This window comes from Urocitellus parryii, chromosome 10 (assembly GCF_045843805.1).
Source record: "Urocitellus parryii isolate mUroPar1 chromosome 10, mUroPar1.hap1, whole genome shotgun sequence".
Taxonomy (NCBI): domain Eukaryota; kingdom Metazoa; phylum Chordata; class Mammalia; order Rodentia; family Sciuridae; genus Urocitellus; species Urocitellus parryii.
Genome location: NC_135540.1, coordinates 130,468,978 through 130,494,619, shown reverse-complemented (window position 1 = coordinate 130,494,619; position 25,642 = coordinate 130,468,978). Strand labels below are relative to the sequence as shown.

The window sequence follows — 25,642 nt, the reverse complement described above, 5'->3', positions numbered from 1 at the left end:
TCTCCTTTGAACACTGTTTCTGCCATCAAATCTTTTAAATATATCCTGTTAAATATTTTTAACTAGATGTAATTTAAAAAAGGAAGTCAGTCAGTCTGAATCAATGGCAAGCTGGAGAAATAAGCAATTTTTAAGGAAATGAAGTGTTATTACTCTTAGGGATGTACTAAACTATTGAAAGCAGTAACTAGCTGTGTCATTTAGGAAATGGATGGCTGCCTTACCTCCCATAGAAGCACATATTGTAAATTTACTCCTTGAACCTAAATATGAGTTTCTTTTTTTTTTTTTTTCCTTTTGGCTGAAGACCTTCTCTCTTTAAGGAGATTAACATTTACTCTTTTACAGATTGCTTAGCAAACGTTTTTATTTGAACAGTGAGGCTATCAAGATATAAATGCAAATTTCAGTTAAAAACTTGGTGGTAATGAGGTCAAGACTACACACTAAATCTCTGTGTCTGCCAATTAGCTCCCTTCTTTGCATGGCTACAAGTGTGTGGATGGCAGGTCTGGTCATAAGCAGCTTTGGAGGACAGGATGTGGATGAATCAGTCCATGTGCTTCCACATATTAGAAGAGGGCTCTGTTTCTGTCTGCTATGCACTGTGGTCAGTAGCTTTATTTCTGTTTGTGAGAATTAGTGATTCTTAGAAATTTAAAGATAATCGTAGAACCATCATTGTTATATTAATAATGTATCTATTATTCCAAGTCTCTGTTCTCTGCTAATGTTATTTAAAGCTAGAAGTTAATTTTCTGTTTTCAGTGGCATTTTTTTTGCATGTGTATTTTTAACCTAATCATTAAGGCTAATAATAGTATGGGAATTGTTAACATTGCCTCTGAACTCTTTAAAGAAAAATAATGATCCACCTTGTGAGCTTTTGAGTGAGTTTTGCAAAGTTCTCATTCCACCTACAGAGTGCGCAGAGTGCTTTTTTCCTTGATTAAAATGTATTTTTCAATTAAATTAAAATGCAAATATAGACAGACTATGTTTATGGCTATAATAGAATTATTTAAAGAAGGTTTTAAATCAACCTACTATAAATATTTCATGCACAACTTCATTTTATCATTGGGCTGGTGCTGCCATGTTCCATTTCCAAGATTACTTAAAGTGCTATGAAAACTTAATCATCCTGTCCAGGGTGTATCACTTGGTATCCACCTTCTGGATGGAGGAAGCAAAAATGGGCATCTTTCCTATGTTCTTTGTAAGTTATATCACTGATGTTGGAGCACTAGGAAGTACTAAAACTTCCAAACCCCAAAAACTGAGTTATAAAAAAATTGATCATTTATTTTAAAGGAATATTTTATTATTCATAACTGAAGCAAGACTTCAATTAAAGTATCATATTTTATAATTTATTATAAAAATTAAAGATCTGGAGGTATACCTCACAGACTACTCTTAGTCTAACCTTTAGTTTGTATTAGAAATGTAAAATATTTGTATTGGAAAATATTGCTGTGCATGTAATAATGATATTTTCAAGTCGTTTTTTTTCCCCCGATATCCTATCACTCCTCAAACATTTGGTGAAAATAATTTTAAAGTTATATTTTATAATTTGTTCTTTATCTCTTTTTTGTCGTTATTCTTAGTGATCTGAGTGAAAACCAAATTCAGGCAATTCCGAGGAAGGCTTTCCGTGGGGCAGTTGATATTAAAAATTTGTAAGTATACATATTTAAATTTTTTTTCAGTAACATCTGTTTTTGAAGCTAAATCTATATTACATAAATTTCTAAATCCTAGCTCAGGAAACGTTGAATTCTTGCTATTTTAAAAGATTCTCATTTGGAAGATGTCTGGAAAATGAAGTCATTATCAAATTCATTGAAAACTAATGAAACGATTTGATAAAAATATATTTACAACATATTTTCTTCCCTTTTTCTGCCAGCCACCTACAGCCAATTCTTTTGCAGTGGTATTGGTATTTACTGGAAGTGCAGAATCTGAACTGTTTTATTCAGGGTGGAGTAGATAATATTTTCTTGTAAGAGATACATATAACCTACAGGTTTTCTAGAGTTTTTCGATTAAATGTCAAAAGTTTGAAAATGAGAAAATTATGTCTTCCTGTTTTTTTCATGAAAGAATGTGTATATGTTCTTTTAAAATAAAAAAAGAAGAGTATATGTCTGTATTTTTCTTTGATAAATCTTTAATCTGGTTTCTTGTGTTGAAATGTTTTCTAAGTGCTTATTGCTCTTAAGGTATATATCAGATTTAAGATCTCAATGACAATTCTAATATTGTCGATATATATCTTTATAAATTTTAAATTGCCATATTAGTCTTTAGAAATGATGGTTTTCAGTTGACTGTGAATGCTAGGACATAAAATATCTTCTTAGCTTTTACGCTAGTTTGAACTATAGTGGGGGGGGGACCCCTGTGTGCTGAGATTAACTATCAGCAATCCAATATTTTTTAGCAAGTAATAAACAGGTCAGGCACTTTTTCAAGAATGAACTTATATTCAGAATTCTCCTTGGAGTGATCTAGTACTATTTTTCCAGTAGCAAAAGTGAGACAGATGTTTTTCCCTGTCAAGGAAGATGACTGTTTACGAAGCTACTGATTTCTGCCTTTACATCTTCTCCTCGATATAAATGGGTTTTGTATTAAACTTGTACTTTCTAAATGTACAGGTAAAGACAGAAAACTACAGCTTGTAGGTATAAAGGAATATAGCCATTAAAATCATGACCCCAGGATTTTATGAGCACTCAAGTTAAAGGGATTTCACTTGCCCTCTTTTCATCTTCGCCAGTCAGGGCTTGGAGGACTCGAGGTAGATTCAGTGAGGAAGGAAGCTCAAATCTGTCTCTGTCTGGTTAGAACAATGTAAGGACTGGGTAGCACCTACTCATGCTTTCATTGTGTTATTGTCAAATATAGCAGTGGCTAGAGTTGCTGTCCCTTGGGAATGTATTTTGCAATCTTACAGGAATATTATGTCTAAGTTCTTAAAACAGTGGCTCTTAATATTCTTTGTCAAAATGTTCGGATAATCCAAATATACAGAAGCCTTTCTCTCATATATACATCTACATTTAGAAGTAGGGAAAGTCATGGGGGACTTTTCATATGTCCTCTTCATTTAGCCTTATAAACAAGATAAAAGATTAAGAGGGGAAAAAGTGAGATGGTAGCCAATTGCTATGAGGAAAGAATATTTTAAGTCATTTTCCTTTTGCATGCATGAGTTTTTCCCAAATTTAAAGACTGTATTATACATGCCTTCAGATGAATTCACAATTAGAGTCTCTGGAGTATTTTTGGAGTTGTTGTTGTTGTTTGCATTTGTGGACATGAGTGAATCCATCAACTTCACTGAGCTTTTCTTCTCATTTTTATAAAATGAATATGATAGTTTTTTGGTTTTATTTGTTGTTATTAGAAAAATAAGATATGTGAAAGATATTTCAAAATAGTAACATGCTATGGGAAGATAGCACTTCATTCTACAGATATTCAACTGACCAACGGCTAGAAGATATCCATAAAAAATGTACAAATGAATTGCGGTGTTAGAAGTGGGTATGATTATTCTACTTTGAATCAATCAGACAGAGTTAAAAATGGAAAAACAAAAGTATGCTAGAAGGTACCGAATTAATATACACAGTATTCTGATTTATAAACAAGATAGTAAGTACTATAGGGGTTGAGAGAAAAAAAGATAAAAGCATTGCTTGAAGTCATCAGTGAATGTTTGGAGGAAGAGTTCATGAAAGAAATATAAATCAATCTAAGGAAAATGGCTTATATTGTGTTTTGGTGAAGAATAGTAGGTAAAGTTGTGTTGAGAAAAAATTTTGAAGGAGGCTGATCAAGGTCTGATTTCAAATATTGATTAGATTGGAAGATAAAAACCAAAGTGCAGTGGTGTGTGTGTGTATGAGATGAGAAATTAAATGTTAAATGTGACAATTTTTTTCTTTAAGCAAAGCAGCAGTGGGGAGAACACAGGGATCTGAATATGGGGACAATGACTAGAGCAGAGCTCAAGTAATTTCTAATCTGAGGATACATGTTGCTAGGGACGAAAAGCAGCTTAAAAAACTGCTTTGATAATGAATGATGATAGGCAAAATAATCTATCCCTACCCCTCTTTTCTCACTGATTTCCATGCAACAATATAAAAGACAACATAGGTGACATCAAAGTTTCACAATACATTAATAGGCTTATTTATTTAGGAAGGTAGCTGAAATATTATAGGCCCCTTTTTTTCTATTCCTAAAATATCGTCTAAACTACATTATTTTTTTAAAAAAAAAACCTTAATCTCATGGGATGAGCTTTGAAGTTTAGTTTTATTATGCAAACTTCAGAACACTATCTGTCAAGATATATAAAAGCTGAGTAAATTTAATTTCACATTATTATTGTCAAATACAGTAATAACCACAAGACATAAAGTAACGGTTCACCAAAATACCACTAATATTAATATGATCAGCATCCAATATGAGATGGCAGAGGAGCCCTTTGTGCTATCTTTCATACCAGTGCTTGCATTTTCAAGTTGACAATCCTGCATGGTGCTGTCATGGTTCCTGTAGGTAGTAATTTAGACAATAAAAGAAGAAAGAATGGTTGGAAGGAATATGTGCTGTAGCTGCATGAAGATCTTTTTCGGTATAGGACTATCAAAAAGGCCCGTCTGATGCACTCTAGCAGGTTTATTGAATTTGCCACATTCAGGACTTATTCAGAGCAAATTCCAGTTACCGCAAGATTTCTACGGGAAGCACTTGCTTTAATCTTGTAGATTGGCTAATATGCTCAAGGCAGCATCCTGACAACATGAAATGGATGCTGTGCTAATGTTGCAAATTAGCAGATTTTACTCCCCTTCCTTCAGGCAAGCCATGCTAAAAGTATTCTAGGCAGATGGACATTTATCTTTGCCCTTAAGCATCTCCACGGAGGACTTCCCATAACTTTTTGCTTATCTCTATTAATTTCTTAACGGGATTAAAGGCCTTTTGTATTTAATTTTGTTACTTTATTTTTCTCTAGCCACAATTTAAACCACTTATGTTCCCCTCAAGTGAGATGGGAGAACAAGACCATATTAAAATATCAAGTGAATAATAAATTTTTAAGATAGTCATTGGCAGCATTTTTCCATCTGTGTTGTTAGTCACAAATTATTAACTAAAGTACTGATGCCGTCATTACCAACGGATGCCTCCCCAACATAGTAATCAGTGTTGATAGAAATTTTCTTCAGAAAATTCATATGTGTATTTAAAAGATTTAAAATGGATGTAGTGATGAAGCCTTTGCTGCCTTCTAATTGAATCATGAAGGAAGATGTTACATTGTGCACTGATTTGTTTCCAAGTATCTGTTAGGTATTCCCACTTAATTTAATCCTCTTGAAGAATATCCATATTTAATCTTGCTCTGTTACTGAGACTTGCCAGTTTATTATTGAAGTATGTACTTGAAGTATCAAAATATGTCAAAAGTCTCATTTTTTAAAGAAAAAAATCCCAGTTATAGTTACCCAGGATTTAACAACAACAAAAAGCACATATAGATAGACTTTTTTAAAAAAATTAACTATATTGTTAGTTTCTACTCACAAAGTTTATCACAAAGACAAAGCCTAACTTAATTTACTTTTTTAGTGAGTACAATATACGTTAGTTTTTTAGTAAGTACAATATGAATACTTAAAATAATTAAGTTCCAACAAGAATTATTTTATGCCCCGTGTAAAGTAGACCAAGCCTGCATATTCCTCCTTCCGTTTTGTGCTACATCTTCAAAATGTACTCAAATTCTATCATTTTCTGATAGTGAATAAATATATACCTTTCCCATTTGTTTGCATTATCCCAGTTTCTTTAACCTTAAAACTGTTATGAATCTTATCTTTCTTTTTTCAGGATAAATAATGTTTTTAAGAAAAATAAGTTGGGGGAAAATATACATTATTCTTTCTTCATGTGCATTAATGTGTAGACAAAGATTTAAGTCACAAGATGATTCAGCATGGTTCTCTTGGGGTAAGTTCATGATAACATTTGGAAGAAATGATGTATGGCCTTGACATTTTAGGAAAGAAATCGCCCAATTTGTGATGCACTATTATTAACCATAACAAGTTTCAACAAACAGGAGAAAGTGGATCTCTGTAACGTGTTTTTATGGAGCTCTATCAATTATTTAAAAATCTATTTTATTTCCTAATGGAACTCTGTCATCATCATCTCCTCCTCATCATCCTCGTCCTTCTAATCATTATTATTGTTTTGTTGTTTCTTTTTCATTACTTTGTTAAAACCTATAGAAGAACCCACAACTCTATCTCAGGTACAAATATATATATATATATATATATATATATATATATATATATATATAGATTTCATTATATATTTATGCTTTTCTAGTTTGGAAATATTTCTCTTCTAGTTTCTCTTTACTAACCTTTGTGTAATTCACGATGATAAGGGAGTAAGAGGTATCCAATTAATATAGAATCAATATGTAACAGAAGAGTATATGTAAATTTTCCTATGCAAATGAAAGACTTTATGTACCTCTGTCATGTAAGTTAAGTTGTAATTGCAAAATTTCTGCTTCAGTCAGTTTTCATGTTTACTTCATTGCTTTTCTTCCTTATGAAACTAATATTCATCAATTTTCAGTGGACATCTTAGCTTCTCTTGCCCCAGGCCTTTTCTAGACTATTTTCAGTAAGCCTGAGCCAACAATACCTTTGAAATGTGAGTTGTTTCTTTGTGGATGGGCTCACTGTCCTTAGACTTAGATTACATGCCTCAGGTCTTCAAGGGGCCTAGAAACTTCTGAGCAAATATGTAGAGAAGGCAATTCATTTTCAGAGCCAGTAAATGAAGATGGATTCTATTTTACAGGGGCCAGTCCCCCACTCCCCCTAACATACAGAACACTTCCTGTGGATCTGAAAGACAACCAAAAGTTGTCTTGGGAACTTTAAAAAAAAAAAAAAAATCAGCATTTAGCAGATGCTTCTGTCAATACCATGGGAACTGTCCATGGTTCTGTAATATCCCTGGTTTGCATTCACTTCAAAATCACACTCTGAAATGAGGTAATCCCCAATCACGATGATGAAGTTGGTTTTCAATAACCTCCTGACCTTTGCATTTTGCTTTGTCTCCAGAGTGTCTTATGTGGTTTTTCTTTGTCAATGAATTCTCTTAAAAAATAATGCATACAATATTTCTTAATAAATGCCTTCCAAACCAAAATAAAACAAACAAAACACAGGACAAACTGAGTATTTGGAAATCCAATGCACTTACTTATAAAAGAGGAACTAGTATGATATTACTGTGGCTTCAGTGTTATCCTATGAGACAAAAACAGGACTTAGAGAATTTCTTGCTTTTCCAACATTGATCTGCCCACTTTGCTACCCCTGAACTGTTACAATAACCCGATGATTGAATTTTGGTGTCCAGACTATAGTCTCATAAGATAACTTTACAAAGATGCCAAAATTTTTTCCGTGGACACTGTTTTTAATCCCACCTCTACCTCCTTCAAAGTAATCCAACTAATTAAAAACCACCTTTGTTGTCGGCACTGTCATAAAGCCCTGGGAACATAGCGGAATTTTTTCCTAGAGCAAGAGGGTCTGTAGGAACACAGACTTTCTCCTCTGAGAGAGCAGTGAGTTTTTTCTGTGTACTATATTGTCATCTTAGACTTACAGCTTCTTTGCCCATTGAATCTGCACAAAAGCCCTTTGATTTAATACCCACTTTATTTTCTATCTAGTGGATTCTACCATTTTTTTTAAGGATCACTTTTTTCCTCTGTCACTTAGGATTACTTCAGCCTAGAGTAATCTCTTCCTTTTCTGAAATTTTGAAGTCTTTTCATATATTGGGCTATTCCTTGAAGCACGATCATTACCATTTCAAGAATTAAGAACCTCCTAGGGGGTTGGAGATAGAGCTCATTTGGTAGAATCCTTGTTTCACAGGCACAGAGCCCTGGGTTCAATACCCAGCACAAAACAAAACAAAAGATAAAACCTCCTGGGTTTATTTTTTACCCATTAGGGTATTGAGTATGGGCTTCGGAAATGCATAGATCTAAATTATAACTAAAGCTTAACAAAATACCTGCTACCTATCAAGTATAAGCTGTTGAACACCTGTGAGCCTCATTTTCATCTGTATAAAATCTGAATGTCAACCTATTTTCTTTTCTCCATCTTCCTTTTGCCCGTTCCAGCAGATATAACTTTATAGTAGAGTATTTCAATAAAAAATGAGATGCCTATTTCCCAATGTAAATTGGTTTGTGTTTCTCAGAATAATCTTTACCTTCATTGTTTTTGTTTGGTTTTATTTTGTTTCCTAATGCCCAGGTTAATACTGATGTGTTTTTAAGCTGAAGAAATTATATGACTTGCTAAAATGTATATTTAAGATTATTATTTATATGGGGCATTTCATATTATTTTGTACCCTTTATATGCATTATAATTTATATTTTTGGTTATATTTTGGGTTATTCCTTACAAGTAACATTGACATAATATTTGTATATTTGGGAACTTATATTGACTTGAATTTAATACACAGAGGAAATAAACAGAAGACATTTTATCCATATCTTTAACAACAATTTTTTTCCTCTCTTCCTTTTGATTCATGTTTTAGCAGATATCTTCTATACGGAAATGTTCTTATTCCCTCATTGATTCTAAGCACATTAATGTGTTTTCAGTCAACTAAAATTTTGTAATGTTTTACCTTATAATAGTAACATGAATGTGAACTAAATTATTTCTAATACTTAAACCTAAGCAAAATATAACAAAGATGAATCATAGTCATAATAATTTTGTTGAGACCCTGAGACAAATCCTGTTTAGCTTAGGCATTACTAAGAATTTTAAGTTATGTATTATTTCACAGTTAAGTATATTTTTTCGTGTCCTGATTCTCATAAAAAGAAGACAATAATAAGATATTTTTATTAGTTGGATGCTATATAAAAATATGCATTTGATACTTTAGACACACTAAAAAGTGAAATTAATAGGAAAGTTTTATATGTATAACTGGAGCATGGTATGGTATCGAAATTTTAAAGAAGGAAATGAGGAAATCCCTTCAGAGAACTTTAATGGATCAGAATACAATATTTTCAACTATTTTTTTCAGGATGCCAAATAAGCATATATTTACTCTTTTTTGTCACAACATACCTATTTATAAAACTTAGATTTAGAAACATTATATATTGTCTCCTATAACTAGAATAAATCGAGTTCTGAAATTAGGCCAAATTATTTTTAGTATTAAAGAAAATCAGATCAGCTTTTGAAATTCTACATGTGTGAGGCGTGGAGTGACACCGCGTAACACGGGTGGTCTGTCGGCAAACTTCACTGGCTAAGACTAAGTTTACCAGTGGTGGGGAAAAATCAAAGCAAGCAAGTCTAGAGCTTCCCAGAGCATCAGACCATCTTCCTCCCATCACTGAAAAGAGAATCATAAAATATTCATATTTACCAAGATCGGGAAGATAATTCTTTTAACCTCATTATTTTCACGAGATTAAGGTAGTACTTCAAAACACAAATTCACAAATGAGGACAGTGAAGGATCAAATAGAGAGGAGATTTTGAATTGGAACAGAAGCATAGGGGAAGGTCAGAGGCAGAAAATAAGGAAGAAGACAGGAGTCTGTGCTAGAGTAGGTTGACTAAAGGTCAGGAAAACACACACACACACACACACACACACACACACACACACACACACACAAAGAGAAGATTCTTTCTTCCCAGAAAATAAGAAAAGTCCACCTTTCTTCCCTCTGGTGAGCAGCCCTGTGCCAAGAAAGTGTCTATTATTGCCTCTATTGTACTTGACACCCTTACTAGCTGAATCTTTCTAAAGACCAACAAGTTTACCTTATGCCTGGCTAAATAGTTTGAATATTATTTTTGGAGAAGTGGGGAAAAAAGACTCCCCTTGTAATTTTTTTCTTTTAATTCAGAATAACTTCATGCCACAATGGGAAATCACATCTAAAGAAAGTCAGCCTGTCTCTGGATGCATGGCTGAGAACAGATCCTTTCCTGTTTACAGAAAACACAAGTACCCGGGGCTTGAAAGGTAGTGGAGAAAGACATGAGCAGGGTGAGAGAAACAAGGTGCAGGAAACAAGCCCAGAAATCCTGAAATAAATTACGCTCCTGCACAGTTTTGACACTGTTTATCTTGAACCATATGCAGACAAATGGAGGTCTGCATGCAGAGATTTTTCTCATCGGCACTCATGCGGGCACATCACTTTCCATGAACATCCCTCTGTCACCAAATCCACCCATTGGTGAAAAAATTATTGACTTGTTTGATTTTGGTTGTTCTTACTTATGAGTAACCTCTTCACGAGAAACCTTCCATTCTCAGAAGATTTGTGAACTGAGATACAATGGCATATAGTAGAGTTTTAAGGAAAACTTTGGTCGGGTGCAAGTCAAATGTCATTAATGTCTGAGCATGGATACAGCTTAGATTTCCAAGAATCAAGTGCAGTATGTAACTATGTGCAACGTTAAAGAGGGGTGGAATTACCAGTTTAAAGCAAAGGCACAACTTCTGGTATAAGGAGAGTATTTTGCCTTTCAGTCCTTGTAGGACAAGATTTGGTTGAGTGCTTTCTGGCATGCTAGAGCTTCCCCTTTGTGTATTGTATGCATGATTTAGAAGAAGCTGTGTCAGCACTGATTTATACATTGACAGCTAAGGATAATAAGATATGGGCAAACATACAGCTCACCCTTTTACAGATTAACCTGGAGACTGCATTAGGCAAATTTGATAGCATTAAAAGATTTTTGCCAATTTGTCTGGAAACAATTTCTCTTTTGTAGTGTGTCAAGGGTAACACTTCATGCCATTGTTCTAATTTAAATGGCTTTGATAAATTGTTCAAGAGGTTAGAGAATACTAGTGTAGATATATATTTTAGCACTTTAAAATAAAAAGGCTATTAACTTAATTGGTAAATGAATTTAATCTGTAAAACTCAAAAGTGCTCCAGAATGTAAGTGTTTTCTTGGAACCACAGCTGCCATATTACATCATGAGGCTTTAAAAGTCTTCTTGGAAAATGAAATTATACTTCTGCATTACTTCCTAATAAGTAGAAATGCTTCAGGCTGTTATAGTAGCATGAGTAGTAGCTATTATTTGGGGAAAGCCCGAGTTTATAAAAGCAATAAAATTGTATCTTCTCCGGGGTGCACCTGTTTGTATATTGCATGTCCTGAATGTACCATTTGCATCACATCAAGGTAGTCTTGTGTATGATTGTGTCTCCTGGAGACCCACTTAAAAATTAGATGTATATTTCATGAGGCATTCTCTATGTACATAATTTCTAAAGTAAGGAATCTGAAGGGGCCCTCTGAAAGTCACCAGATTAAATCATTGGTTTATTCAGTAGTCTTGTGAGAGAAATCACTATTTTATGGGAATCTTTAAACAGTTCTTTAAGAAAATACCTCAGATATGAATGAGCCCTTTTCGGGAATTTGAACTTGAAACAAGGATGAGATTCATTCATAAGATGATCATAACCTTACCCTGTACATCTGTGTTCTCTCAGCAGTGCAGGTAGAGCTGACAACTCACCTATTTCATGAAATGTTTTGTTTCTATCTCAAGTGAAGCATTAAAATAACTTTTGCTTTACAGGAATAATGATATCTCTAAGCACCAAGCTACGGTATTTAAACAAAGACTATTTATTTGGAAAAAGGGACATAGTACAGACAGGAATTAGTATTGGCTATTTATTCCAATCAAGTAGATTCCTCAAGATGAATACAGAAGTCTTTAATATCAAAAAGAAAGAGCAGGGGGAAAAAAAGCAAACCAAGGTAGAAACATCCTCTCTCTCTCTCTCTCTCTCTCTCTCTCTCTCTCTCTCTCTCTCTCTCTCTCTTAAAAATTAACACAGAGTACTTAGACTATTAGAGAAAATTCATTTGTGTGAATTATGTATTATTTAGAATATACCTATGCAGCATTTAAACTTTTTATTATAGTTAAATTTAGCATTTTAACAATTTGCCTGTAGTATGTGTTTCTTAGTGTTTGGGACTGAGATTAACATCTTGGAGAAAAGCAAAACTCTTATCAATTTCTTAATACATAAACTTATTTTCTTGGAGAGTGATATAATTATGAAAGTTTCTTAACTCAAAAGTGTGCTATATTTATGCTGCAGAGAATTTGCAAATAATGATAAAGAATGCAATTTATAAGAATAGGGACTCTTAATATAAAACAACTGCTAGCTTTCTAAAGTGTATTGAGGTTAAGGATAGGGAGATGTACGGAATGTCATTTCTCTTTCTTGATTCGGAGTTCTGGAAGGGAAACTGCTTTTAAAGGAACGAAACCTAAAAGTACTCTTGCTCTTCCTTGCCAAGGATAGCGAAATTAACATGCAGCTGGGCTTCTCTGATAAATGGATTCTGTTAGGTCACTGAGGGGGTGCATGTGACATTAAGTGATTTACAGTCCTTTACCTTAATGAAATTGTTTCAGCAAGATGACGCTGAAAGCTCTTAATGGATAGCTTTTCTTGATGTAATGAAATTGCATTCCTATGGCATTTAATATAAGGTGCAGTTATTATTTACTGGAGCTTTCCAAGGGCTGCTATTTGCACAGACAGTTCAGAACAAAAAGAGATTTCAGTCGCGGCATAGAGAGTGGCCAGAATGGCTTGTGACATTCTTAAGCAGATGAGTGTGTCTGTGAGAGCATTTCAGTTAGTGAGAGCTTCACAGACCCTTCAGGAGTCTTCCTGTCACCTACCCTTGCTACCGTTTATTCCTTTTACATATATTCTTCTAATCTATTTAACAGGCAACTGGATTACAACCAGATCAGCTGTATTGAAGATGGGGCGTTCAGGGCTCTCCGGGACCTGGAAGTGCTGTGAGTATAGCTTTTTTCTCTTACTCATTTAACAGGAGCTTTGTGTCTTTAGAGTGGTAACATGGGACTTCTCTGCTAGTTTAAAACAACTGGTGGAAATGCTCTCCTAGAGAGATACCTTAAATAACTCTTGATGAATACAGAAAATCAAAGAAGTATATGTGCAAAATCTTGCATGTCATGTGTATACAATTAGAGAAAATTTCATAGCTAAGACTCAAATTGTTCTCTTCATGATAAAAATATTCTCCTAGGAGCCACACGATTTGTGAGGATTCCCCAAATTGCTAAATGTTAACATTAAATGAATTTTGTAGGAACCAGAACATCAAAAAGTAAACCTCTTAGTAACTGATATGTTGGTATATCTTCTAGTTATTGCACAATGAAAGAGGTGTTTTCTCATTTAAAAAAATAATTTTTAACTGGTAATTGTAACATTGTGTCTGTAAAGTCACTTTGAAATCTACTTTTGATTTTAATAAACCGCTCACTAGGTCCATTTCAAAGTCTTCACTCCTGACTTTGTAATGTACAACATACAGAGTTGAATTATAATTGGCATCCTCTCTTTCCTTGCTGGGTAGGCATATCTGACAAAATCAGTTAGAGGCAACTAAGTAATCTCTATTGAATTTCGACTTAGTAAAATAATTTTCATAAATAACTAATTAAACAAAATTCAATATTGATGAATACTGTAGTTACTGAAGCACGACACGCCACCTGTATGTTTCTGAAAATTTCTGTAAAAGATTCACATTTCTAGATTTTAAAAATTTACTTATAAATTTTCTTCTGATAGAAAATATTTTCCTATAGTTTGTTTCATTCTTGACACAACTTTCTCAGAAATCCAATTTGAACTAAATGTGAAGAGGTTTTGAATTTTTAGTCCATTTGTTGGAAGTTGTTCAGAAATAACTAACCTATCCCCCGGAAGAAAGGATTTGTTGCTTTTGAGTTTCAGGAATAAAATAAACTAAAAAAACAAAATCAACTAGAATGGCTTACGTTAGAAATATTTTATCTGTGATTTTTATTTTTATTGCAAGTCAATGTGTAGAATTTATAGCTGTGTCATGTACTGAGCTACTATTTTGATTTATGAATGAATGAATTGATTGAAATAAATTGTGAAATACAAAATTATCTACTAATTTCTAACTATAAGAGAGATCACTTTTATCTGTTGATATCAGTCTAACTTTTTCTATAAGGAAAACATTCACAGTGCTTATGTACATTTTAGTAATAAGGCCAATTTTCAAATCGTGCACCAGAGTCATTTTTAACATATGGAATTCACTCTTGCTACTTCAAAATCAGAACAATTAGAATGCAACTATGATTTCATGGCAGTGGCCTGATGTCAAACTCACAGTCAATGTCACTTAACTTCATGTATGAAGAGACTGCGGCAAGAGTTACTTCATGGAACAGAGCTGATCAAACCAAAGAATCTGTGATAAGTCAGTGCTTCTAACTAGGTATATGAATAGTCCCAGTTGCTATGTGAAAAATTTGTTAAATGTTTTGGTTGAATTAAATCTCATGAAGAACCTTGTTATTCTTATTAGGTAAAAATTCTTCAACCTTCATTAGGTATGGAATCATATATGTATACATATTACATATGTATTAAGTATATATCTATATTGATGTTTGATATGTATGTGGGGAATCAGGGGAGAACACCATGCCAGGCACTGAAGCCTTTCAATCACAATATAACAACAATATATGTGCTTACTTACTATTGACAGAAATGATTATTTCTGAAAGTAGTAAGGTTTTGGAAATATAATCAACTTGTACAATTGTTTTGGTCATCTTAGCAAAATATCTAAAAGGTGACTTAAGCAAGAACCATTATCATGAAGTATACCAAAACATGACAAATGGAGTGATAACCAAAGAGTGATAGTTCACAATATTAAAATAGGATTCCAGAATGATGGGAAATCTCTTAAAGACCTTAATATATATGCCTCAAAGAGATACATCATTACCAGATCCTGTTTGCTGAAGAAAATAATTTAAATTACCAATTGATATGAGAAAATGTGTCTTTTTAAAAGATTTATTTTTTATTTTGAAAATTCAAGCAGATATTATTTTAATATGCATATTAACTTTTCAAAATCTTCACACTTTAAATGACCTTTAGACAAATTAGTTTATAAAGAAATTAAAGCAAAATTGGATGCAGCACTGAAAAAACTACCACTTTGACATCTTAGGCAGTATCTTTCCCTTGTGGAACAATGAACAAATAGGATCCTGCACATTACCTTAAATTTCAGATTCCCAATATTTGGGGATTAAATTTATTTTAATTGAATGGACATATGAACATGTCACTATACTGAAGCCAAACAGGAGAAGATGGAGACTCACTCTGGGTCACTGATAGAAATGTTCATTGTGATAGAGATAGTGAATGAAGTTCAGGAAACGAGAGCAAGGACGTAATTCAGCACTTGTGTGTTCATGGGGAACTGGCATTTCATGGAATTCTGTTTAGGAGAGATAGAATTTACTGTACATTTTCTTAATATTCTGATACCATCTCAAAAATAACTTTGGAAACAATTTTTTTCTGGGGATAGGTCACTAGACTCAGAAATGAATTATACCCCTTGACTATATTTAAGATGTCTTTTTTTCTTGTCCAAAATTTGGCATATTTTAGTTGAATTGAAACGTAGCAATTCATATCCATAAAATACCAAACTTTCTGCCAAGTATTATGCTTGCTTGTCACAAAGGGAATAAGAAAGACTAAGTCACAATCCAAGTGTGAAGGTACTCCATGACTCTAAAGGCTAACATTATGGATTTACACACCAAGATGTCTTTTGTTCTAGAATATATTCTCATTACAAACAGAAAATCTTGATTTTGAGCATGTAAGTAGACTTACACATGGGTGAAAGCATCCACAAATAAATAAGTGTAACAGTTAATTTCTGTTGTTTTAGAATTGGAATTGATCAAAACCACTTTGTACATGTCCTCCCGCCAATAATACAATTTACTTACTAAATTTAAAACTAACTTAATTTTGTCATTTTCACGTAGTTTTTAATCTAAAAGGTTCTAGAATTTCTCTATGCTAAAGTGCTGTGAGAAGGCTGGGATTGTAGCTCAGTGGTAGAGCGCTTGCCTCGCATGTATGAAGCACTGGATTTGATCCTCAACAGCACATAAAAAAATAAAATAAATATAGGTATTGTGTCCATCTACAACTAAAAAAAATGAAATAAAATGCAGTGAGATCTTTTCAACCCTATTTTTGCAATGTCAATATTATGCTCTGCTAGCACAAACACTGAATAAAATACTAAGATAATATATCTCTTCTGTTGCATTATGTGAACTAGTATTTTGAGAAATGGTTTCAAATTGATAGTTGCATACTTTAGCATTCAATGAAAACACTTCTTTACATGGGAATGCGAGAAATCATTCTTTGAATTTCATGTGTCCACTATGTATAAGCTATCTTAAAAATATATTCCCGAAGTCATATTACAGAATGCCACATATGCTAAAAATTTTGGCCATATTAAAAAAAATTATCAGCATAAATTTGAAGGAAAGAAAAGAGGTAATTTGAAAGCAAACCCCTCTGAAAAATGAAACAATTGGGGAGATAAATTACAAAAATTTAGAGTTAATAAGATTAAGAACAGAAAATTTGTTTTTCCTCTGGAGAAGTCTAGTTGTGATAAGATTGTGTTGGAACAGTTATATGGATGTATCAATAACATGTGGAAATGCAAAAAGAATTTATGAGGGGAAGAGATTGACAGTTGGTTGGGCTGGTGACTAAAGAGGGCACGACCTCTGAAGAAGACAAAAGGTAGGACTGATGGTCCAGGTGGATGAAGTTTGAAGGTGGAATTGGGTGTGCATTAGGGTTTGAAAATTTATTTGCCAATGAGGACCAGGCAGGGAACGCAAATGTAAGAAATGGGAACTGGGTATAGAAAGGCAATAGGAGATAGGGGCAGGGGAGAGAGATAGAGAAGGGGAGAGAGAGAGATCAGACAGCTGGAGGTGGTGAGGACTTTGCTAAACTGGCAGTGATATCCTGTGTTGTTATGGCCAATGTTCAACTCCAGTGGACTGTCATCCTACTGCAGTGGGAGATTCTGCCAAACAATCCCATTTTTCCAAGAGAAGCCAGAGTGGAAAATTTCAGATCAGTTCCCCTATTTTTAAAATATTTGCCACTAATTGAAATATTTCAATTGAGTGTATTTGTGCTAAGCTGAATCTGTGTGTGGGTGACCGCTGCAGACCAGCTGAGCATTGCGGTCATGAGTGGTGGCATATGGGATGTTCAAGCAGCGTTGAGGGGTTGACTTAAATTTCTCAGTGGATGGGCATATTGGTCACAGACCTATAATATTCATTGACTCTCTTTACCAACCAGTTTTGAAAGATGTGTAAGAACTAACCTGGAGATTTGAATTAAATCACGTAGGAAAAATGACTGCTTTTTGTAGGACCTTTAAAACATAGAATTAATCAGCTAATGTTCTCCAAAAGCTTCTGGAATTTTCCTATGCTAAAGCAGAATGAGATCTTTTTCCAATGCCATTAAAAAAATCCTGATATTTGAACCAGGTTTCTCTTCTCAAAGGATTTTGTTTTCAACTGATCTCTTTTCCCACCCTCAAAATAATAATAATATTAATAATAATAAACTAGCAAAGCTCATGTTGGGGAAATATAGGAAAAATGTGAAGCAAGCAAGAGATATATTTATTTTCACTGTAACTTCTTTGACCACTCATCTTCCTACTGTACCTCAAGAGGCCATCATTTCTATCATGCTACACTAAATGGAGGACAATATGGGCTGCTGTGACTACAGCTGTTATAGTAAATGATGTTTTTTTTAATATACTGCTAGATAACACTGCTTCATCCCCACTTGATGCAAATATGGTGTCCTTCTACCCAAATTTTAGCAGCAGCCAACATCCACAGTAGAGAATGATTAGTGCAGTGTTCTAAGCTGACACCAATGGTGTGGTGTTGCTGCTATGAGATTTCAGTTGGAAAATTCAAGTGTATTTATTTACCCATGGACAATATATACATGATACCTCTCCAAATAAAGGTAACTGCAGTTTTTATCAACCATGACTGTCTTGTTAATTCCTTAACCCATTTTGTAAGTAGACATACATGCACAAGGTGCCCAAGGTGATATGTAATTAACCAGAATTGTTCCTAGAAAAGGATTAACCAGGATTGTTCCTAGAAAAGCCATACACTTGTAGTAAATGTTGAATAAAATCAAATATATAGTAATATGTTCAAGAATAAAAGTTGTTATCACTGTGAAATAGTGCATTTTCTATGACTTCTCCACCAGGTAGTTAATTGTTCTACATGAACATAATAGAAGTTTTTGACCTATTAATATATAAAATGTTTAATTTCTTTTATATCTAAAATTTCTAACTTTTATTTTACAGCACTCTCAACAATAACAACATTACTAGGCTTTCTGTGGCAAGTTTCAACCATATGCCTAAACTTAGGACTTTGTAAGTAGTCACAATATTTATAAAGACAAATTTAATTGATTAAGGATGTTCCTCAAGGGCGGTTTCTAATAGGCCAAAAACAGGACGATTAATTCATTATGGAGACAAAAAGGAAAGCAAAAGTTCTAAAACAAATCTAGAAATGATACTTTAGTAAATGAACTGTTATTATGAAAATTTCCTTTGAAGTATATGCATTAGGGGAAGCTTGGAGTAAAACAGCAACAACAAAAAAGTTTACATTGAGCTCTTGTAGAGGTCACATTTCATTAAGAAATAGAAGACTCCTTGATTGGCTGTCAAAAATGATAAATGAGAAATCTTTATGATTTTATTACTGTACTGCAAGCAGACCTAATAAAGCTCAACTGCTTCTCAGACATTCTTTGTAATGTAAAATTACAGCATCACCTTCTTGTGCTTTTATAATTAAGGTCGTGTCAGCATTTATATTTAAAAATATCCTTTCAGGGGTTAAGATGGACACTAAGATATTTTTGGTGACTAAATATGATTTTGTAATAAATTATTAGATATAGTCAACTTTTCTCTTTAAAAAAGTATTCTTTAAAGCTCAGGATGGGAGTATTTAGTTGTAGCATTTTCACAGGTAAATGTTATTTGAACTGGGTTTCAAAATCACCTTGACCTAAAAATATATTACATATAACATGTGTGAAATGGTTAGGAAAAAAGTCAAGGCATTGCACTTCTTGAGGATAAAATGTTTTGAAGTCAGGCACATTTGTTTTGATTGGATTTTCAAAATGTTTCTCATCTTATAAAATCTTATAACTGAAAAAAATATTTATTTTTCTCTCTCTAAAAAAATTTATGGAGGGCTGGAGTTGTAGTTCAGTGGTAGAGCACTTGCCTCACAAGTGTGAGGCACTGGATTCGATCCTAGCACCACATAAAAATAAATAAGTTTGTATATGAGTCCATATACAACTAAAAAAAAAATTTTTAAATCAGTTGAATCGTTAGCTTCTTAATGAATTCAGCAATAGCACCTTAATATCATCTTTTTCTCACTTAAATCAAATTCTGTATGTGATAATACATCATTATAGTTCCCTTAGAATATGAGTTAGTAAAAATAAAGAAATTATAAATGTATATGAGCATAAGTAAATTTTGTTTTCTTGGGGCCATCAGTTTGAAACTAATATATCTTATTAATAGTCCAGTTCATTTAAACTATAGTTTTAAAAAATTAGTTTCTTATTTATATTAGTCAATTTTTTTAAAAAAGGCAGCTGATCATATTTTCAGTCTTTGCAGAATTGAAACTTGTAAAAACATCCATTATCTACAGTTCTGATAATGTTCCTTATTTTTTTGTAGACAGACACTGGTTTGTCTCACTGATCAGCTTTTTAAAATTTTATATCCTTTTTCTCATTCCAAATTTATGCACACCTAATTGGAATCATTGCAGTGTGGTAGATTTAGAGGGAAACAAGAATTGAAACAAGAATGTGTCACTGTGGCATCCAAAGAGTAGCACTTTGACTTCTAAGCAAACCAAGCCAGAGGTCACCTAGCTTTTCCAAAATATAATGTTTTGTTCAGTGGCATGGCTTCTTTTGATACAAAACAGTCTGTTCCCTATCCACAGGCTCAAGGAGAATGTAAAGCAGTCATTTAACTTTAAATCCCCTTGCTTTGGTTGGTTCATTATTCTATACTATCACTGCTACTTAAAAATTCCATTTTTATAGTCCAATTATCTTTCTGGACTGAGTTCCATGTTTTACTATCCATTACTGTTATTGGGTTAGAATTGAACACATCAGCTAAAAAGGACTAAAATGGTATTACTATGTCATAGATGATTCTGGAAATGGTCCTTTGATTTATAGCTTTGAATATCCTTTAGTTTGAGAAAACATAAAAGCCAGTTTGAAGTCATTTACCTAATTTAGTGGATACATTTGTCAGATATTTTATTAATGGAGAAGTGCCATTTGCCACTTGGAAGCAATCCATGATCTTGTATGGATCTTGCCAACATAGATGGGATGCAATTCCTTCTCTCCCAGCCACTTATGCCTTTTAATTTCAGTCTGTGCTCTTTGGGGATAGGTCCCCAAGAGCCAAAATTAGCTAATCCCTTTTCTGTGATTAAACACAAAAAGAAGGAAATCAGAATAGGGATTTGAAAAATAAGCATTTTATATTGAATTATTATTCTGTCTTGTTCAGCAAAAAGTGGCCTGCTAAAAGGACTTTGCAAGCAATTTCTATAGAAACTAATAATGGTAGGACTTACTGATACTTCTGAAGGAGAGTCACAGCTTTTATAACTTGTTCCCTTCCCTGGCTCCCCACTCCCCGCCATCGGATCTCCATTTGCTCTCAGCATGGTTGGGACTGCACAGCACTTATCCTTGAACTGATTATTTTCTCTTTACCCATTTGAATGAACATAAGCAAAATAATTTTATTGTCCTTTTCCAATTTCTGTGTATTTGTTTAGCTCAGGATAAAGAAAAGGACTTGATTCTGTGCTTGTGAGCCAATTTAGTTTTTCAAAAAATAATTAGACTGAAGGTTGGTAAGTTTAATCTATTTCTATATTAGGAAATAAGGATATATTATAACTAATGTTGCAAGTTTTGAAATGACTATCTTCTGTTTTCTTGCTTTAATCTTCTTTCCTCTCATTTAGCCGACTCCATTCAAACAACCTGTACTGTGACTGCCACCTGGCCTGGCTCTCCGACTGGCTTCGCCAAAGGCCCCGGGTGGGCCTGTACACTCAGTGCATGGGCCCTTCTCACCTGAGAGGCCATAATGTCGCAGAGGTTCAAAAACGAGAATTTGTCTGCAGCGGTAAGGGAGAAAGAACGCAGATGTTCTAGTATTTCTGGCTGCTTTTATGTAAAGGGATGTAAAGAATGCATGCTTCCAAGGTTTGCGGGCTGCTCACTAACATGTGGAAGCCTGCACTAATCACTCTACAGAGAACTTCTTTTACAGCAGTGATAATAATCTGTCTTAAGGTATTTGTGCATGATTGGCAACTAATAGTTATTTGTCCCTAAGATATTTCTGATTTTATTTGGGGAAAATATAGGAAATTCCTGGATTGTAGCTCTACTTACAACATTTTATCTTCCCATTAGATAGCAATTTAAATCTACTTTTATATTAATAACTGAAAAAGGTTTAGCTAATCCTAGACCCCTGCTTAGAAATTCAGAGAAACTCAACTATAAATGCAAAGTGATGAAGTATTTTTGTGTATAAAAATATATTAATAATTCAGTTTTACTTAAGACAAATAAATGACTTGTTTAACTAACAAGCTGAAAGCAAAAATAAGATATACTATGTAAGATAACATGTGGCTAGCATTTACTGAGTTCTGTTTTCTCTGTTTCACATGTAATTATGTCATTTCCTGTCCAAAACAACCACAGGAGAATGTAATTTTATCTATGTGTTAGAGATTAAAATATGATGAAAAATAATCTTCAAGTTCACATGGGTTGAATCCAAGGGTCTTGATCTAGTCGATACACACACACACACATACACACACACATCCATATTGGTACATAATGTATTTTATACATATAGGTCTAGTTTTGCTTCAGGAATAACTTGAAGATATAATAAAACAATTTTTATAAAATACATATGTACTTGGCTCTCCATAGCTGTGATTTATTTCTTCAATCACAAATTCAACAAACTGTGGATTGAAAATAAGTGGAAAAAAATTGCATCTGTACTGAACATGTACAGATTTTTCTTGTGATTATTCCCTAAACAATACAATATAGCAACTACTTGCATAGCATTTATGTTGTATTAGGTATTATAATTATTCTAATGATGATCTAAACCATAACAGAAAATGTACACATATTATATCTAAATTATACATCATTTTATATAAATGGCTTGAACATCCATAGGTTTTGGTATTCACAGGGGTTCTAGAACCAATACCCCAAAATACAAAGGGACCAATGTAATGTATAAATAGTTCATGGTTTCTGAAGGAGTGAGGACACATTTCTAGTATTTGATTCTATTTTATTGTTACCTTTTAGAACTTTGCATGTATTTTTTCCTTACTTTTTATGATCTAAAATAGTTCTTTTACAATGTTATGAGATCTTCTCAATAGGTCTGATTGCTTTTTAAAGAATTAAAAAATGAAATGACTAACAATTCGCTACTAACCACTTTTTTTCTCTCTTCACTTTTTCCTCCCTGTTTTCTAGATGAGGAAGAAGGCAAGTTGAACTTTCTTCTCTAGACTGATAACATTGTTGTAGTTTGCAAGGTTGTCTGGAGGTGCAGGGTTAGCGGGTAGCTCACAGCCTCTTCTTGGCACACCAGCAGGTTGTGAGGGCTGTTTCTGCTTCCTCCAGAAAACCTGCTTGCTACAGTCCTGCTGGAGTTCTGTCCTTCATCTTTCAAACAGAAAAATCTCTTTGCAAAGTGGTTTTGTTTCTAAAACTTGACTAGTAAAATATATATATTTATGGTCAAATTTTAAATCATGTGTAGCAAGCAAAAAGAATAATATAGATTAACAATTGAAGAAAGACTTCAGACAATCTATTATAATGACTTCAAAGAAAGCAGTAATCTTGAACCTATTCAGACATCAAACTTAGTATTATCTAATTTTCCTGCCACTTTATTGGCATACAGTAACTTGAGCAATGGTATGTCTACCAAGATGGGAGTTTTACATATTTGTTTCTCTTCTTTCTTTCTTTCTTTCTTTTTTTTGAGACAAAGTAAATTAAACTACATAAATTTGGTAAAATCAAGATTTATTTAAGCTTATTAAAAATGAATAGAGATTAATCTGAAGTTGCTGCTTTTTTTGGAACTCAAAACTTTGAATAGAATTCTTTTCTTGAATATGAACTTAGCCTCTCACAATTTTTTTTTTCATATTTTGAAAACTGCCACTTTCATGACCAGTTGTCAAAATCTCATTTGCTTCATCTAATAAATATAACTGCATGCTTCCTAGAGTACATTTTAGAAATAAAGGATGTTTTGTAGTTGAGCATTTAGAGAAGTTTGTTTCTGTCACATATTTTGCTAATTGACCTCAGTCTGAACATTTCACAATTATGAAATTTGGGAGGAGAAATCTAATTGTGTGTGTTTCTCTTGTAGGTCATCAGTCTTTCATGGCTCCTTCCTGTAGTGTGTTGCATTGCCCGGCTGCTTGTACCTGTAGCAACAACATTGTAGACTGTCGTGGTAAAGGTCTCACTGAGATCCCCACAAACCTGCCAGAGACTATCACAGAAATGTATGTGCACTGCGATCTTTCCTATCCCTCTACCTCCCCCTCTGAACAAACCATGATATTTTTTAGGAGACTCTGGGTTTATTAAAGGCACATCTGATCAATTAGCTTAGACAAATGTTCTCTTCAGAAGTGTATTGACCCTTACTCTGTTTAATTAAGTACCTTGTTAAATTGCCTAGGATTTTTCTCCATAGGCAGAATTAAAGGAGTACATTTAAAGGAAGAATAGTGCTTTTTCTTCCCCTTAAAAAAAAAAAAAGTATTTTTAGGCTATTTAGGGAGAAAAAAGAGATTTACCTAGTTCAAACTTTGGGGACTGAATATTTGCTTTTGTCCTTTTCTAGCTTAAAGCAGTAGGGATACAAAGATGGACTCAGCTGGGGAGAATAAACCATAGAAGCAATTTAACAAGATGAGGAGGTCCTGCCTTCTCAAGAGCTCATGTTTTAAAATGAAGTTACACTACTTTGTTGGAATGGTTAGTCCAAAGCAAACTATAAAATGGATATTATGATGTCAAGTCAAGTCCTACCTCCATCAAAAACAAATTATTTTGATGAAGTAATGCATACATATTTTGTATGCAGCTGCTGAATGCATTTCTGTGTTCTTGCCAGAGATAAGTCATGTGGAAAAAAACAAGGTCATGTAAGACTTAAATGGAATGCTTTTACCATCCCAAGAAGGAAGCACTAGGGGGATCTTTACCTCAATATCCATTAATTAAAAAGCTCCTCTAAACACCCAGCCCATCATATCATTGACCAATTCTAAGTCACAACTCAAAAAAATGATTTTTAGATATTTTTGATTGAAGTAATAATATAGAACCAACTTCTTGTGAAAGGAAAAAAAATTAAAGATTAAAAAAAACCTTTTTTTTTCAAAAACTGTTCTTTTATATCTTTTTAAATTTCTATAATAAAGTAACTACTCTAGTTTATTTGAGCATAACCTTAGTTTAGAAGATCCACTGCTATTATTTTAAAGTAATACACATTGAATAGTGTGCTTAGATATTTGGAGCATAAGTCATAATAATTTGCAAACTCTGGAATCTGTGGAGATTTGACACATAGCCCAAATAACATATGCATGTGATGATACTATTTGCATCAAAGTTTTAATTGATGAAATAATACGTTAACTATAAGAACGATTTGTAAATATTTTTTAGCTGAACATTTAAAGAAGTATAAGGTCTGGTTTGGGAAGAGTCACATGACATTCCTTGAAAGAGAAACATCAGAGAGTAGAGGAAAATGGTTGAAGTGAGTGAGATATTTGAGAGACTGTATAGTTGATCCTAATTAGAGTAATAGGTTCATGTTGAGGCATCGTAGAAAACAATGTCCAAAGAAAGACAACTGCATCTAATTTTAAAGCTGTGAGGTACAAAAGGCTTTTAAGCTCAGTTGGAAAAGAGGAAATATGATGAAGTTGATAGTAAAGAGACATGGTTTTTGAGTAGAAGGATTGTGTGTTCATCATCTATCCAGGCATGAGGATTATTAAGTAAATAATGGCACCATGAATTTTTCTGAATTCTTCATTACATGATTAGAAAATTTGATGTCCAATTTGATAACTTGAAAAGAGGTATGAAGTAAAAATGTTATAAGGGATGAACACATAAAGTTGAAGTTATTACAGAGGGCATTAAGTAGAGGGCAAGACCTAGTCAGAACACTTCAGCTAGAATTGCAGGTTTGTCTGCCATATACTGACTCTGAGAGAGGGCAAGTTACTTATTGTCTATGAGCCT

The 25,642-nt window shown here is 33.4% G+C and overlaps 1 protein-coding gene across 4 annotated transcripts in view; it reads left to right on the top strand.

The window, feature by feature from the left end:
* The window catches only part of Slit2 (slit guidance ligand 2), a 332,041-nt gene that overhangs the window by 206,161 nt on the left and 100,238 nt on the right, over positions 1-25,642 (top strand). For 2 of the 4 annotated variants that reach the window (XM_026402870.2, XM_026402865.2), the window contains exons 5-10: positions 1,614-1,685; positions 12,940-13,011; positions 18,510-18,581; positions 21,256-21,419; positions 22,823-22,834; positions 23,739-23,877. In XM_026402870.2, coding sequence (XP_026258655.1) covers positions 1,614-1,685; positions 12,940-13,011; positions 18,510-18,581; positions 21,256-21,419; positions 22,823-22,834; positions 23,739-23,877 — 531 coding nt within the window. The remainder of the gene's footprint in view (positions 1-1,613; positions 1,686-12,939; positions 13,012-18,509; positions 18,582-21,255; positions 21,420-22,822; positions 22,835-23,738; positions 23,878-25,642) is intronic. The other 2 variants (XM_026402876.2, XM_026402858.2) reach the window with 1 other exon arrangement.